The sequence below is a fragment of the Pseudophryne corroboree genome, chromosome 3 (assembly GCF_028390025.1).
Source record: "Pseudophryne corroboree isolate aPseCor3 chromosome 3, aPseCor3.hap2, whole genome shotgun sequence".
NCBI classification, from domain to species: Eukaryota; Metazoa; Chordata; class Amphibia; order Anura; family Myobatrachidae; genus Pseudophryne; species Pseudophryne corroboree.
The window spans coordinates 277,762,236-277,777,296 of NC_086446.1; the positions used below are offsets into that span (position 1 = coordinate 277,762,236).

Genomic DNA, 15,061 nt, shown 5'->3' on the forward strand with positions numbered 1-15,061 from the left:
ACTCCTTGCTTTCTCAGGAGCACCATCATTTCCGCCATTACCTTGGTAAATATTCTCGGTGCCGTGGAGAGCCCAAACGGCAACGTCTGGAATTGGTAATGACAGTCCTGTACCACAAATCTGAGGTACTCCTGATGAGGTGGATAAATGGGGACATGCAAGTAAGCATCCTTGATGTCCAGAGACACCATAAAATCCCCCTCTTCCAGGCTTGCAATGACCGCTCTGAGCGATTCCATTTTGAACTTGAATTTCTTCAGATAAATGTTCAGGGATTTTAAATTCAAGATGGGTCTGACCGAACCGTCCGGTTTCGGTACTACAAACATAGTGGAATAGTAACCCCTTCCCTGTTGAAGGAGAGGAACCTTTACAACCACCTGCTGGAGGTACAACTTGTGAATTGCTGCCAGCACTACCTCCCTTTCCATGGGGGAAGCTGGCAAGGCCGATTTTAGGTAACGGTGAGGGGGCGTCACCTCGAATTCCAGTTTGTATCCCTGAGACACAACTTGTATAGCCCAAGGATCCACCCGTGAGCGAACCCACTGGTGGCTGAAATGTCGGAGACGCGCCCCCACGGCTCCTGGCTCCGCCTGTGGAGCCCCAGCGTCATGCGGTGGATTTAGTGGAAGCCGGGGAGGACTTTTGTTCCTGGGAACTAGCTGCGTGGTGCAGCCTCTTTCCTCTACCCCTGCCTCTGGCAAGAAAGGATGCACCTCTGACTTTCATGCTCTTTTGCGAACGAAAGGACTGCATTTGGTAATACGGTGCTTTCTTAGGCTGTGGAGGGACATAAGGCAAGAAATTTGACTTCTCAGCCGTAGCTGTGGAAACTAGGTCTGAGAGACCGTCCCCAAACAATTCCTCACCCTTATAAGGTAAAACCTCCATGAGTTTTTTAGAGTCGGTATCCCCTGTCCATTGCCGAGTCCATAAAACCCTTCTGGCAGAAATGGACATTGCGTTTACTCTAGAGCCCAGCAGGCAAATGTCCCTCTGGGAATCCCGCATATATAGGACCGCGTCCTTGATATGTGCCAGGGTCATTAGCAGAGCCGGCCCTAACCAATATGATGCCCTAGGCAAGATTTTAGCAGGTGCCCCCTAGCACCACCACTGGTTCCGCCTCTGACCTTGCACCTCTTTCCCAGCACCATCACCCTCACCCATAGCAGTCCTTATTTTGGTGTTTGTACCCCCTATATTTTAAATAGGAACAGTTCGCACATTTGGCCCAAAAAGGGGTGTGTGTTTGCTGGCAAGAGGCATGGCCACACAATAGTAACCCCAATTCCAATTACGCCACACAATACTGCAACTTTATTCACATTTGATCATGTGATAGTGTCCATAATTCATATTACTCCTCACAGTAGAGCCCCTTATTCACATTATATCACACTGAATTGCTCCTTATTCACATTACACCACACCATATTGCTCTTTATTCACATTAGATGACACAGTAGTGCCCTTTCTATAGGCAACGCCACATAGTAGAGCACCTTATACACATAATGCCACACATTAGTAATGCATTTATACACATAATTCCACACAGTAATGCCCCTTACACATATGAGACAAATTATTAATGTCCTTATAAACATAATGCGCCTTACACATTATGACAACCTTTATTAATGCCTATTTACACATAATGTCCCTTACACATATGCCGTACATTATTAATGCCCTTATACACATAATGACACATAGTGCCCCCTACACATTTGCTGCACATTATTAGTGCCCCTATACACATAATGACACGCATACAGTAGTACCCTGTTACACATATGCCGCACATTATTAATGTCCTTATACACATAGTGCCCCCTACACATATGTTGCACATTATTAATGCATTTTTACATGACACACATAATGCTCCTTACACATATTCTGAACACTACTGCACAACCAACCCACTCACATGCACACAGCACTCACACCGTCACTAACACTGTGACCTCTGCATCTGCTTGCATACAGAAGTGTCCTCATAAATCTTGCCTCAATGCTAACGTCGGGCACCTTTTTTTTTATGAAAATGCATCTTATTTGCACTTCTATGTGGCTAGGATGCACAAGCAGCTTCTGCTGATTAAACTGATATGCAGCATGCCTATATACTGTGTGAGACTGTGGCTGTATCTGCATATGAAATGCTACACACAGAATATAGGCATGCCGCATATCATTTTAATCAGCAGAAGCTGCTGATGCCCCTAGGCATATCAAATGCCCTAGGCAATTGCCTAGTTTGCCTATGCCTATGGTCGGCTCTGGTCATTAGAACAGAGTCCCTGTCCAGGGTATCTAACTCCTCAGACAGAGTATCCGTCCATGCTGCTACCGCACTACACATCCAGGCCGAAGCAATTGCTGGCCTCAGCAGCGTACCAGAATGTGTGTAAACAGACTTCAGGATAGCTTCCTGTTTTCTATCCGCAGGATCCTTTAGGGCGGCCGTATCCTGAGACGGCAGGGCCACCTTCTAGATAAGCGTGTCAACGCCTTGTCTACCCTGGGGGAGGATTCCCAGCGTAACCTGTCCGTTGGCGGGAAAGGATACGCCATCAGCAATCTCTTGGAAATTACTACCTTCCTATCAGGGGAATCCCATGCTTTTTCACATAATTCATTCAATTCATGTGACGGGGGAAAAGCCACTTCTTGCTTTTTCTCCCCATACATATAAATCCTCTTGTCAGGGACAGGATTTTCCTCAGAAATGTGTAACACATCCTTCATTGCCACAATCATGTAGCGGATGGCTTTAGTAATTTTAGGCTGCAACTTTGCATCATCGTCATCGACACTGGAATCAGATTCCGTGTCGACATCTGTGTCAACTAACTGGGATATTGGGCGCTTTTGAGACCCTGACGGCCTCTGCGCTGTGGGAGCAGGCATGGGTTGAGACCCCGACTGTCCCAAGGCTACAGCTTTATCCAATCTGTTATGTAAGGAGCTTACATTATCATTTAACACCGTCCACATATCCATCCAATCAGGTGTCGGCCCCGTCGGGGGCGACACCACATCTATTTGCACTTGTTCTGCCTCCACGTATCCTTCTTCATCAAACATGTCGACACAGGTGTACCGACACACCGCACACATACAGGGAACGCTCTGACTGAGGACAGGACCCCACAAAGGCTTTTGGGGAGACAGAGAGAGAGTATGCCAGCACACACCCCAGCGCTTTATAACCCAGGGATTACACTGTACCTTAGTGTTTACCCAGTAGCTGCTGTTTTTTTATATATATATATATATATATATATATATATATATATCTATCTGCGCCTAAATTTATGTGCCTCCCCCCTCTCTTTTTTACCCTCTATTGCACCTGTATACTGCAGGGGAGAGCCTGGGGAGCGTCCTTCCAGCGGAGCTGTGAAGAGAAAATGGCGCTGGTGTGCTGAGGAAGAAGGCCCCGCCCCCTCAGCGGCGGGCTTCTGTCCCGCTTCTCATATGTAAAAACGGCGGGGGCTCGCACATATATACAGTGCCTGACTGTATATATGTATACTTTTGCCATCAGGTATCTTAATTGCTGCCCAGGGCGCCCCCCCCCCCCCCCTGCGCCCTGCACCCTACAGTGACCGGAGTGTGTGGGTGTGCTGCGGGAGCAATGGCGCACAGCTGCAGTGCTGTGCGCTACCTTAAGTGAAGACAGGAGTCTTCTGCCGCCGATTTCGATGTCTTCTTGCTTCTGCTGCTTCTGGCTCTGCGAGGGGGACGGCGGCGCGGCTCCGGGAACGGACGATCAAGGTTGGGTACCTGTGTTCGATCCCTCTGGAGCTAATGGTGTCCAGTAGCCTAAGAAGCGCAACTTAGCTGCAGTGAGTAGGTTTGCTTCTCTCCCCTCAGTCCCACGCAGCAGAGAGTCTGTTGCCAGCAGAAGCTCTCTGAAAATAAAAAACCTGACAAAATACTTTCTTTTCTAGCAAGCTCGGGAGAGCCCACTAGGAGCACCCAGCTCTGGCCGGGCACAGATTCTAACTGAGGTCTGGAGGAGGGGCATAGAGGGAGGAGCCAGTGCACAACAGATAGTACTGAATCTTTCTTTAGAGTGCCCAGTCTCCTGCGGAGCCCGTCTATTCCCCATGGTCCTTATGGAGTCCCCAGCATCCACTAGGACGTTAGAGAAAAACTATTAACACTTCTATTTTTTAAAGCATTCTTACTTTGCAGCATTTTTTCCCACACCTGCCTAATAGATGGATGGATAGATAGATAGATAGATAGATAGATAGATAGATAGATAGATAGATAGATAGATAGATAGATAGTATCTATCTATCTATCTATCACCATGCACTATCACTCTCTCATTCTGCGCATCTATAGACATTGGGAAAAATAAATATTACACTCTCTGTACGTATATACAGAGAGAGAGAGGAGAGAGAAAATCTACGTTTCTACGTATATTCCTCTGACGTTTGTCCATTTGTACTTGTGTGTTTAAATGATCTATTGCTTTAAATGGTCTATGCATGGTGATATTCAACCTTACTGGATCTTGCTATGTTGTCATATGCTTATATAAAATCATTAAATATGTATATTTATTTTTATATTTCTATAGATAGATGTAGCTATAGATAGATATCGATCTACTGTATATATGTTACTATAATTAGTTATTTGTAGAAGACTGGCAGAGAATAGTGATACTCGCAGTTAATACCTGCTGCTGTTCTACTCATCCCATCAATATATTAAAACATTGGGGGGATAATTGCTCATCATCATAACCCCGTTCCCGTATGAGATATGAGCGCTAAGTGACCGTAACTCCCCCGCATCAGCAGATTCAGCAATCATGGTTTCCGTATCGGGTGAGAGTGACTCATCTACGGACGCCTCCCGGGTGTATAATACCCGTGTGCCGGGGCCGGGGACGGGAGTGAGCGGACAGGAGGTGAGTGCGGCGCAGGGAGAGTGGATGAGGAGGGGGAGGGAGTGGGCTGCTGCTGATGCTGCGGGGTAGGGGAAACTAAAAGTGAAAGGGGCTGCGGGCGCATCTGTCACCGTGTCGGGCATTCTGCTTAAGCCGGGGGATATGAGCTGCCGCTACCTTACACTGCACTCTGCTTTCCAGGCAGGACCCATCTGTCACCTGGGATAAAGAGGAAGATCTAAGTGACTGACAAGAAGATGTTCCTGGCCGGAGCTATGGTGAGCATCAGACCCCATTCTCATTTACTATTAAGCCATGCTCCATCCCAATCCTTATACCTTCGTTCTGTCCTCCTATATTGACTCCCCATCCATTTCTGCCATATACAGTATATTGCTGTTCACACGATCCCGAACGCCGGAATCCTGAGCCGATCCCCTTCACATCCTTCCCTGTGTCCTCCTTTCTTCTGCTTAGCAATCCCCTACTCCTTCATTTCTTTCTTCTCTCTCCCTGTCTCACCATCACCGCTCTAATCACATTCTATAATGAAGCATCCTAACATAACATTGCTGTTGTGAGGTCAGAAAAATTGGAATTTATTTGTGCTGAATGTCATTTTCTTCATGGAAACATATAGGCCTAACTCACTGGTGTTTAGTTTTTGGCAGATCCAGTGCAGTTTTGTTAAGCTTTTAACTATTATACACACAGTATATTTATGGAGGTTTGCATAAACTACAATACACATCTGAAAACTATACAACCCCAATATTCTGTGTAAAAGGTTTCATCCCTGTCCTTTGCTAGCGCGGCTGTGTTATGGATTGCAGTAAGTGGCTGTAAAGTGTAGATAATGAGTAACCAAGTCATATGGAGCCTGAGAAACACAAATCAGACAAGTTGCAAGTATACTTTTTTAAAAACTCTACACTAACAAAAGGAATCAGCAGCCCGCTCTTCCCAGACAGCCAGCGTAGAATCCGGCTTTATTTCTTTTCCAATATATGTTCACTACACTATATATCTGGATGAACCATCATCATCTCACACCATGTATCAGGGGCTGATTACCTGGGCAGTATCATTTGTGTTTGTTACCTTGTCTTGGGACATATTCCAAGTCAGCATCCTCTTATTGTACTTTGGTCACATCTGCATTCCATGGGAACTGACACGCATGCACACTTAGAGCAAGCTGCGGAGAAGAAAGCTGCGACTTGCTTTTACATACATCCTACTTTGAATTAGGTGCCTGGCGTGAAAGCTACTTCTTATTCATATGTTTAATTGCCTATTATATTCAAGCAGCAATTTTAAATAGTTGATAGGCAAATATATGTTTACAGTAGCAAGCATACAATTGTAGTACAGTAAGGTGCCTGAGAACCTAGTTTTCCGAACTGCACCACCATGCTCCAACAGGCGCCATGGAGTAGTAAGGCGGTATCTTTTTATAATATGATTTGCATATTCAGAAATGACCTTGAAATTATCAGTTATAAAGGTAAATACTCTTTACAATGACAGGGAACAGAAAAAAGAAAATAATAATAATAATCAAGTAACGGAACTCTGGCATGTCTTTTACATTCACACTGAATAATCTGATTACTCAGGAGGGATTTAACATTCAGAAGCAAGTCTAGAAATATAAAAGGGCAAAAGGCAGATATGCCAAAACACACGCCATACTGTATGCTTCCATCCCACCAGAGCAGAGGAAGACAGAAATAATTCAGTGCCAGATAAAAGAATGTAAAGGTGGAACCGGGGGCTCTTAATGTAATGGTGCTGGGGGCTATTACTTTAATGGTAGAGGTAAGAATGGGGAGCTAATCATTTGATGATAAGGGGGAAGTTTCATTTATTGGTGGGCTGATGGTGGAGATGGTGGGGATTTATAATTGTATAGTGGAGTCATAGAGGATCCTATTTAAGGTAGAGTTATGGGACTATTATTTTATTGATGAGGTGCTTTGGATCTGTGAATGTTGGGCTGAGTATAGGGAACAGTTGGTTGTTTAATATGAGTACTAATTATTTAATGTCAGGAATCTTAGGGGGTCAATAGGATTATGTAAATTTAAATATGAATACTAATAATTAATGTAGGAACCATCTGAAGAGAAATAAATAATTTAAAAAATAATCTGGATTGATGGAAATAGGTCTATTTATTGTTCATTTTATTGATTTAATGTTGGTGCTAGTATGGGAGAAATAGGTCTGTTAATAAATTAGGTGCTGTGGTTTTAACTTTGTGGCTTGATGGGGGAGAGAGACCTAGGATGTCCACTCAGTGCTAGACATTCCATATTTTACAGGATCCAGACAGACAGCAACTCAACTTAATAAACAGGTGGTAAAAGCTGCAAATACCTGTTTGGAGAGCAGGACACTCTGTCATCTGTCTGCTTTCTGTTGGGAAAGTTACAATTTAGGGCAAAAGTCTCACTCAGTCATGGCCTTTTCCCAACTGTAGGGCCAATCACCATGCTTGCCTCACTTCACTCTGTTCTCCTTACGAGGGGGCGCTGCCTACATGTTTATAAAGGTATCCATATGTAGTACAGGTTGAGTCTCCCTTATCCAAAATGCTTGGGACCAGAGGTACTTTGGATATCGGATTTTTCCGTATTTTGGAATAATTGCATACCATAGTGAGATATCATGGTGATGGGACCTAAATCTAAGCACAGAATGCATTTATGTTACATATACACCTTATACACACAGCCTGAAGGTCATTTTAGCCAATATTTTTTATAACTTTGTGCATTAAACAAAGTGTGTCTACATTCACACAATTCATTTATGTTTCATATACACCTTATACACACAGCCTGAAGGTCATTTAATACAATATTTTTAATAACTTTGTGTATTAAACAAAGTTTGTGTACATTGAGACATCAAAAAACAAAGGTTTCACTATCTCACGCTCACTCAAAAAAGTCCGTATTTCGGAATATTCCGTATTTCGGAATATATGGATATGGGATACTCAACCTGTATGATTAAAATATATAGAGGAATTGGGAGATCAGTTTGTGCCAATCTTTGACAGGAGGAGAAACTTGAACAGCGTTGCGTTTACTGTACTAAAATGTGTTCTCTTTTGTCTTCAGAGTGTTCTGGCCTTGCTTCTCATGACTATGAGAGAGTCTATCTGTTCTGCACCCACCTACCACTGGTCAGACCATGAGACTGGAGAGATAGTTAAATGTCAGCAGTGTCCTCCAGGGACATTTGTAGGAAAACACTGCACCTCCAAAAGTGTGACAGAATGCCGGCCATGTCCTGATCAACACTACACTCAGTACTGGAATTACCTGGAAAAATGCCGTTTCTGCAATGTAATCTGTGAGGACAGAGAAGAAATTAAACATGAGTGCAACGCCACCCACAACCGAGTCTGTGAATGCAAGCCTGGTTACCAACGTGGCCTTCACTTCTGTGTCAAAGTCCGAGAGTGTGACCCTCTTTCTGGTGAGTGATGCATTTCTGAGGATAAAGCCTTACATACTTACATAGTAAAGTACAAGTGAAATGTTTCCCACCAATTAACTCTTTATGCACAAGAGAAATAAATATATACACACCGGTGCTGGCTGTTTTATGAAAATGTTTTATTTAAAATGGCTTATATAATAAAAATAAGACAGATTTATTAAATAATAATAGTTATATAAAAAATGATAATAGTTATATAAAAAATGGGGTTATTATAAAAAAAACGAGCCACAGATCTCCATAGTTTAGGCTGGCTAGGACTCAGTCAGATATTCAGTGTTCCTGTAGTGGGAATAAACAGCATACCGAATGGAAGTTAGGCAGAGTCCCGTTGGCAGTGGGTATAGTGCCAGTAGGCTGAATATGGATAATGCAGTAACCTTAATCATTGGCAAGGAAAGATAATCTTGAAAGTCGGGGATCCATGTGGGCCAAGTGCTGTGGAGTCCCAAACAGGTAAAAGAAAGGTCCAATACGTGTTAGCGTTTATTCTGGATCCAAATGGCAGGGCACAGTGGGCACAAGTGGTAGGCTCAACGTGTTTTGCTGGTATGGTATGACCAGCTTCCTTATGCTCCTGATATCCTATATCCAACTAGACAGAAGTCGATGTACGCAGGGGCTGATTGGCAGTAGTGCTCACCAGAAAGATTCATCGTCAGCCGACATGTCTGTGGGGCCTATTTTGTGTGATGTCATGTGGTGCCATATGACAAGCAGCCTATTGCACCCAGTACCAGGGGTGAGGGCGCACCTAGGCACACTAGAAAGTGACCCCCTCCCCTTCCCACGCTTAATTATATTATTTTTATTGAATGGTTATCTCATTTGAATATAGCCAATTTAATAAAATGTCAGTTAGAGGCTTTTTTATGCTTCTATTTTTAATTATGTATACTCTTTAATTAGTAGGAGAGCTTATAGAGGCGGTATGTCCTACCCATTTATACTCCATTCAAGATGGCATATGGTACAGTACAGTGGGAATATTTAGCAGTTACTGGTACATTTCGGTCTGACAGTACCAACACATGCATCCAAGTGCCGCCCACGTGCCTTATGGGAAATTCGCCACTGCTCAGTACACTGTCCCTATTCATTCTGTTATTACATCTCTGCAGTACAGCAACTCTGCCATCCAGTGATGCTGCCATGGCTGCATGGTATATTATACCTCTTGTGCTGCCCATGTTGGGCCACTTTCACAAAATTTTACAGGGTCACTTTTAGTTTCCAATCTGCCCCTAGTCTGCAGCAAAAGCCGCAAGGAAGTCTGCAATAGCGTACAATCAGGCCCTATGAGGAGCGATCCCGCCCCCTCAACAGACCCCAACCCCTCATTAGACCGTACTCCCATTAGGGCTGCTTCCATAAATGTCCCTGGCTGGTTTTCCATCCCAGTCCACCCCGGATGCATGTGTACTTTCATGACAATTGCAGTGAACCCCTGATGGGGTTGCTATAATGGTTATCAGGACTAGTGCAATGTAGTTTGATATTCGGCAATGGTTCTGGAACATGGTGGGTTTTACCAGTGTTTCACCATCTTGCTGCATGAATTGAGCTCCATAGAATACGGCAATATGGGGTTTAGATGTGGGCCAATTGCAAATATATCATCCTGAGCACCCTATATCTACCCAATGTTCTTACACTTTTATATTCTTTGCTCCTCATGAACCTTCCATGACTGATAGATGAGCTTCATTGATTTATGTTTAATATTGTCCAATTTTGTACACAGATGACAGAGACTGTGACAGGGCAGTGATAGATTTCATTGTAAATCAGAATATATCACATGAAAACCTCTATCGACTGGAAGAAACTGTGATCGCCCAGAATGGTATTGTGAGCCATAAACGGATTCGGAGTCTGTTACGATATATCAGAAACCTCCATCCTGATGATCCGCTGCTCCCACGGCTTCTGGATATCTTAAAAATAGCCAAACTGAACAGTCTGGAGAGAAAGCTAAGGAAGAAATTCATAGAGCAAGAAAGTGGACAGCGTTCTGTCTTCAGGCAGTAGTATCAACGTAGGGATGTATTTATTAAAGCTCAGAGATAGATAAAATTGCGAGAGATAAAATATTATCCAATTCGTTTCTGCGTTACAATTTACAGACTGTTTGAAAAAATGAAAGGAGCTGATTGGTCGGTACTTTATCTTTTACAATTTTATCTCCAAGCTTTCATACATTCCCCCCTAAGGGGGATATCCAATTACCTGCGGTACATTACCGCAGGTAATGATATCGCCTGGAGTTATCCTATTAACCACAGCTTGTGCCGGCTTATTGGGGTTTGTGTTACCTTCTGCAGCACCGGCTCCTGACTGCGTCCGGTGCAGAAAGCTCTGACTCCTCCGTCACATGACTGCTACCCCGTCACGTGATTGCCACCGGGGGCGAGGGAAGAGGAGGGATGTAGGTCACGGCCCTGCTCCAGCTCTCCAGCCGGGAGTCACAGCGCTGAGTGCCGGTACCTGGGATGTCCTCCCTGCAGTCCCAGCCATGGGACACTGGAGGGGTTGTTGCGGGTTATCGGGATTTTGTTTCACCTGCCTCAGACAGGCAAAACAAAGGGGTCTATTCATGAAGCAGTGAAAAGAATGGAGAAGTGAGCCTGTGGAGATGCTATGTACAACTGTATAGTATGAAAATTAGAAATGTTACTTCAATGCTGATTGGTTGCCATGGGCAACTTCTCCACTGACTCACTTCTCCACACTTTTCACTGCTTCATGAATAGACCCCCAAATCCCCGATAAACGCTGAACCTGTGTGTTTTTGCACGAAAAACTATTTTTGTACACCCCAAAAAAATATATTGGTGAAACATCAGGAAAAATCGCAAAAAAATCCAGTTTTTCGCTCCCGATGCTTTATCGCGGGTAATAGGATACCACCCTAAATGTCCAAGCATTTACAGACATCGTTTTTTAAACCATGTACATACTGTCCTATTTACTATATCATTGAAACCACTAAAAGATTATAAAAAAAAAAATATACAAAATATAAGAAATTAGACTAATTGCTGTGAAGTAAAATAAATATTTAACTTACAGAAGACATTCATATTTTGGTTTATACATGTTGTTCTGGAACATTTGCTAAATACATAGGGTGGTATCCAATTAACCACGGTAATCCATCGCAGCTAATTGGTTCACCAGGGGCTGTCCAATTATCCGAGATAAGCCGGAGTTTATCCCTGATGCGGCATTTGTCGGGGATTATGCTTCGCGTGCCTCAGACGCATGAAGCATAATCCGTGATACGTGCCCTTTAGATTCACAATAAGTGCCGCAATCAGCTACATTTTATCACAAGGTTAAGATGTTGTTGTTTTTTATTTTGTTGGCCTGGCATGACACAAAACTGTTCTCTGAATACATTTAATGGATACTACCTGTTAATATAATTATATGGAGGAACAGCACTAAGGCGCCCAGAGAATTAATGCAACAAATTTAGGAGGACTTATACAAGTTCATCATTTAAAGTCTTATATATTTGGCTAACACTTTAAATACACATTAAATCTCATGTTACATTTTCCGTCTTTCCTAAAATAATGTTTATTTTGTTTATTGTCATTTTGCACATTTAAATCTGTTCTCAAAATACTGAACTAAATTTTGTGAACGTGTTTGCAGCAGGGCCGTCTTTTCGTATGGGCTCAATGGGCAGTTGCCCAAGGGTCCCAGGAGTATAAAGGTCCTAGTCTGATAGCTGAGGGTCACCTTTTTCCAGGGGTACCAGATTTTTAAAACTGGCCATGGGGAACCAGAGATATCTGACTTCAAAGCAGTGGTCCCCATCCGAGCCTGTTACTTGCTCTTCCCAGCCAGATATCTCGGGTTCTGTCTGACTTAGAGTTTTTCTGAGGGTATAATCCAAAAGCTGTGACTCTCCCCTTTTGGTAGACACTGGCAACTTGTCTCTACTTTGCCCAGAACCAGTGATATCGGCCTTCCAGCAGCCGGTCCCTACTCCAGCTCCACATGTTTGGTATGTTTTATATTTTTTTGGGGTGGATTGCTCTGGCTCCTGAACTGTGATCCCCAAGTCCCCAGTACCTCCTGAAAGGAGGGACTCTCTCATATTTTATCCAATAGAAAGCTAAGAAATCTGTTTTCAGGAACCAGAGATATCTGCAGTCTGCAAGCTGCCCTTCCACCGGAAAATGATGAATATTAAGCCCACTCCACTATCCACCCCTCCCCTGTGTTTTAAACACCCCCTACCACCCTGGAAGTCATGTACCAGGGCCCCTTCATTCAGCCCAATGCCCCCTTCTACAGTTTAGTGTTCTCCCTCCCGACCCATCTCCCACCATCTGTGCAGTAAAGGAGTAATTAGCAGAAATTACAGCTCCATGTTCTTCTGAGCAGAAGATAGAACACCCCCTACCACCCGCTGGATATAAATGCTGCCGCTTATAGCACCCCCCACCCCTACCACTGGAAGATGCGTGGGGGCCCCAGTGCATTGCTTTGCTCAGGGGCCCACACTGCTGTTAAGACGGCCCTGATTTGCAATTTCTGTCCTTGTACATAGCTGAGCCATGTTTTCTGGTACATTTTTGTCTTAACTTTTGACAGATTTTTGTATTGATAGAAACATAATGTTTTCATTTGTTCACCTCACTTCTTACTTTAATTTATTTTTCCCTCCATTCCCCATCATTTCACATCTGTAACTTATATTTTGGAATGTGAATAAAGAATATATTTTCTAAAAATAAAATAGTTTATACAGTTGTATTTATTTATGAAATAGTTGGCCATTTCTGCAGCGAAAAGGTTAAAAAAAAAGTCACTGATATTAAGTTGTAAATGTAAAACAATACAAGGGTTATCGGCAAACTCCTTCCTTAATTCTGGCACGTAATGTTACCCTGGGTACACAGTCAGCGCTACTGTAATATTTATGTAAAAGGTTCCCCGACCTATTCATGACACAGTGACAGAACAGGGAAACTAGACACAGTTGTTTCTATAAATAACTTCCTGGAACATTGGGTGACATACAGGGATAATTATGTTTAACCTTTGAAATACTACCATTGTTCAATGTTTGAACTTGTAAAACAGCTCATCATGGTGAATTTTGACATTTACTATAACAAAAAGAAATAAAAATAAATATCTATATCTCTATTCGTCATGCTTTTCTAGTACTATGTTGTCAAAGGTGTTTCCATTGTTTAGCAACATAAGCCTTGTGCTTTGGGTATCTTACATATGCATGCTCTTCCCTATTAGTCAACAGTCTTACTCAGTAGGCTGTTTATACATTAGACAAAGAAACTGCAAGTCATGTACAAGCCTTGTTGGAAGGGGATATGGTCCTTAGGTCGACCACTATTGGTCTACAAGGTCACTAGGTCGACGTGGAAAAAGGTCGACATGAGTTTTTTAACATTGTTTTATAATTTTTTGAACTTTTTCATACTTTACGATCCACGTGGAGTATGATTGGGAATAGAAACCTTGCCCAAAGCATGGCGAGCGCAGCGAGGCACCTTGCCCAAAGCATGGCGAGCGAAGTAAGCCATGCGAGGGGACACGGTGCACTGATTGGGGTCCCCGTCATTTTACAAAGAAAACGACACCAAAAAAAGAAGAAGAAAAAAACTCATGTCGACCTTGTTCATGTCGACCTAATGACCATATCGACCTAATGCATGTCGACCAAAAGTCATTGACCTAATGACTGTTGACCTAAGTGTGTTCGACCCAATGATCCATACCCGTTGGAAGGAACGTACTCCTGCACTGCCTCGGGTGTGGTATGTTAGGTAGATTAGACTTAGGTCGACCACTATTGGTGGACAGTAAGTAGGTCGACCGGGACTCTAGGTCGACATGAGAAAAGGTCGACATTAATTTTTTTGGTGTGGTTTTCTCCGTACAGTGACCGGGAACCCCAATTAGTGCACCATGTCCCCTCACATGGCTCACCACGCTTCGGGCACGGTGCCTTGCTCCACTACCGCTGTGCTCGGCACAGGTTACCGTTCCCAATTGTAGTCCACGTGGACCGTAAAGTATGAAAAAGTAACAAAAAGTGAAAAACTAATGTCGACCTTTTGTAATGTCGACCTAGAACATGTCGTCCTAGAAACCATGTCGACCCACTTACTGTCGACACTGCCTCCTCCCCATGTCCTGTAAGGTAAGCTGACTCAGCGGTCACTAGGACCTGCTGGAGCACAGCTAGGCAGACCCAACTTTTGACATGCAATTTTCCGCACATCTGTCCTCAGCATTTGTAAGCTACGCACTAAAGTAGCCCGTTTTTACCCTGCATGCAAAAAAGAAAACATAAATATATTAGCACCCCTTGCAGTGCAACATGGTTTGTCCAAGTCAGCGCACTTACAGGGGTGTCGTGTCCTGGAGGCCAGTGCGGTCCGTGTGAGCAGGAAGGTGATAGACGTGCTAATGACCAATGTAATGCATTGGTGATTGGTACCTGCATGTAGCGGTGTGGTGTGGGAGGAGCTAAAACTCTGAGTACTGAATGAAGATTAGGGGTGGGCTCCGGCAGTACTCAGTAATGATATATTGCCATGCTGCATTTTTCTCCCCAATGCAGCTGCGGAG

The 15,061-nt window shown here is 43.6% G+C and overlaps 1 protein-coding gene across 2 annotated transcripts; it reads left to right on the plus strand.

Moving 5' to 3' along the window:
- The first annotated feature begins 4,827 nt into the window (after positions 1–4,827).
- On the plus strand, positions 4,828–13,606 carry TNFRSF6B (TNF receptor superfamily member 6b). Of its 2 annotated transcripts, XM_063959158.1 has the most exons (4): positions 4,828–4,948; positions 5,129–5,205; positions 8,059–8,419; positions 10,188–13,606. In XM_063959158.1, the coding sequence occupies exons 2-4, from the start codon at positions 5,185–5,187 to the stop codon at positions 10,472–10,474; spliced, it is 669 nt and encodes a 222-aa protein (XP_063815228.1). In that variant the 5' UTR covers positions 4,828–4,948; positions 5,129–5,184; the 3' UTR covers positions 10,475–13,606. The 2 variants fall into 2 exon arrangements, with proteins under 2 accessions (XP_063815228.1, XP_063815227.1); XM_063959157.1 differs by lacking the exon at positions 4,828–4,948 and having other exon boundaries at positions 5,023–5,205.
- Positions 13,607–15,061: the final 1,455 nt, after the last annotated feature.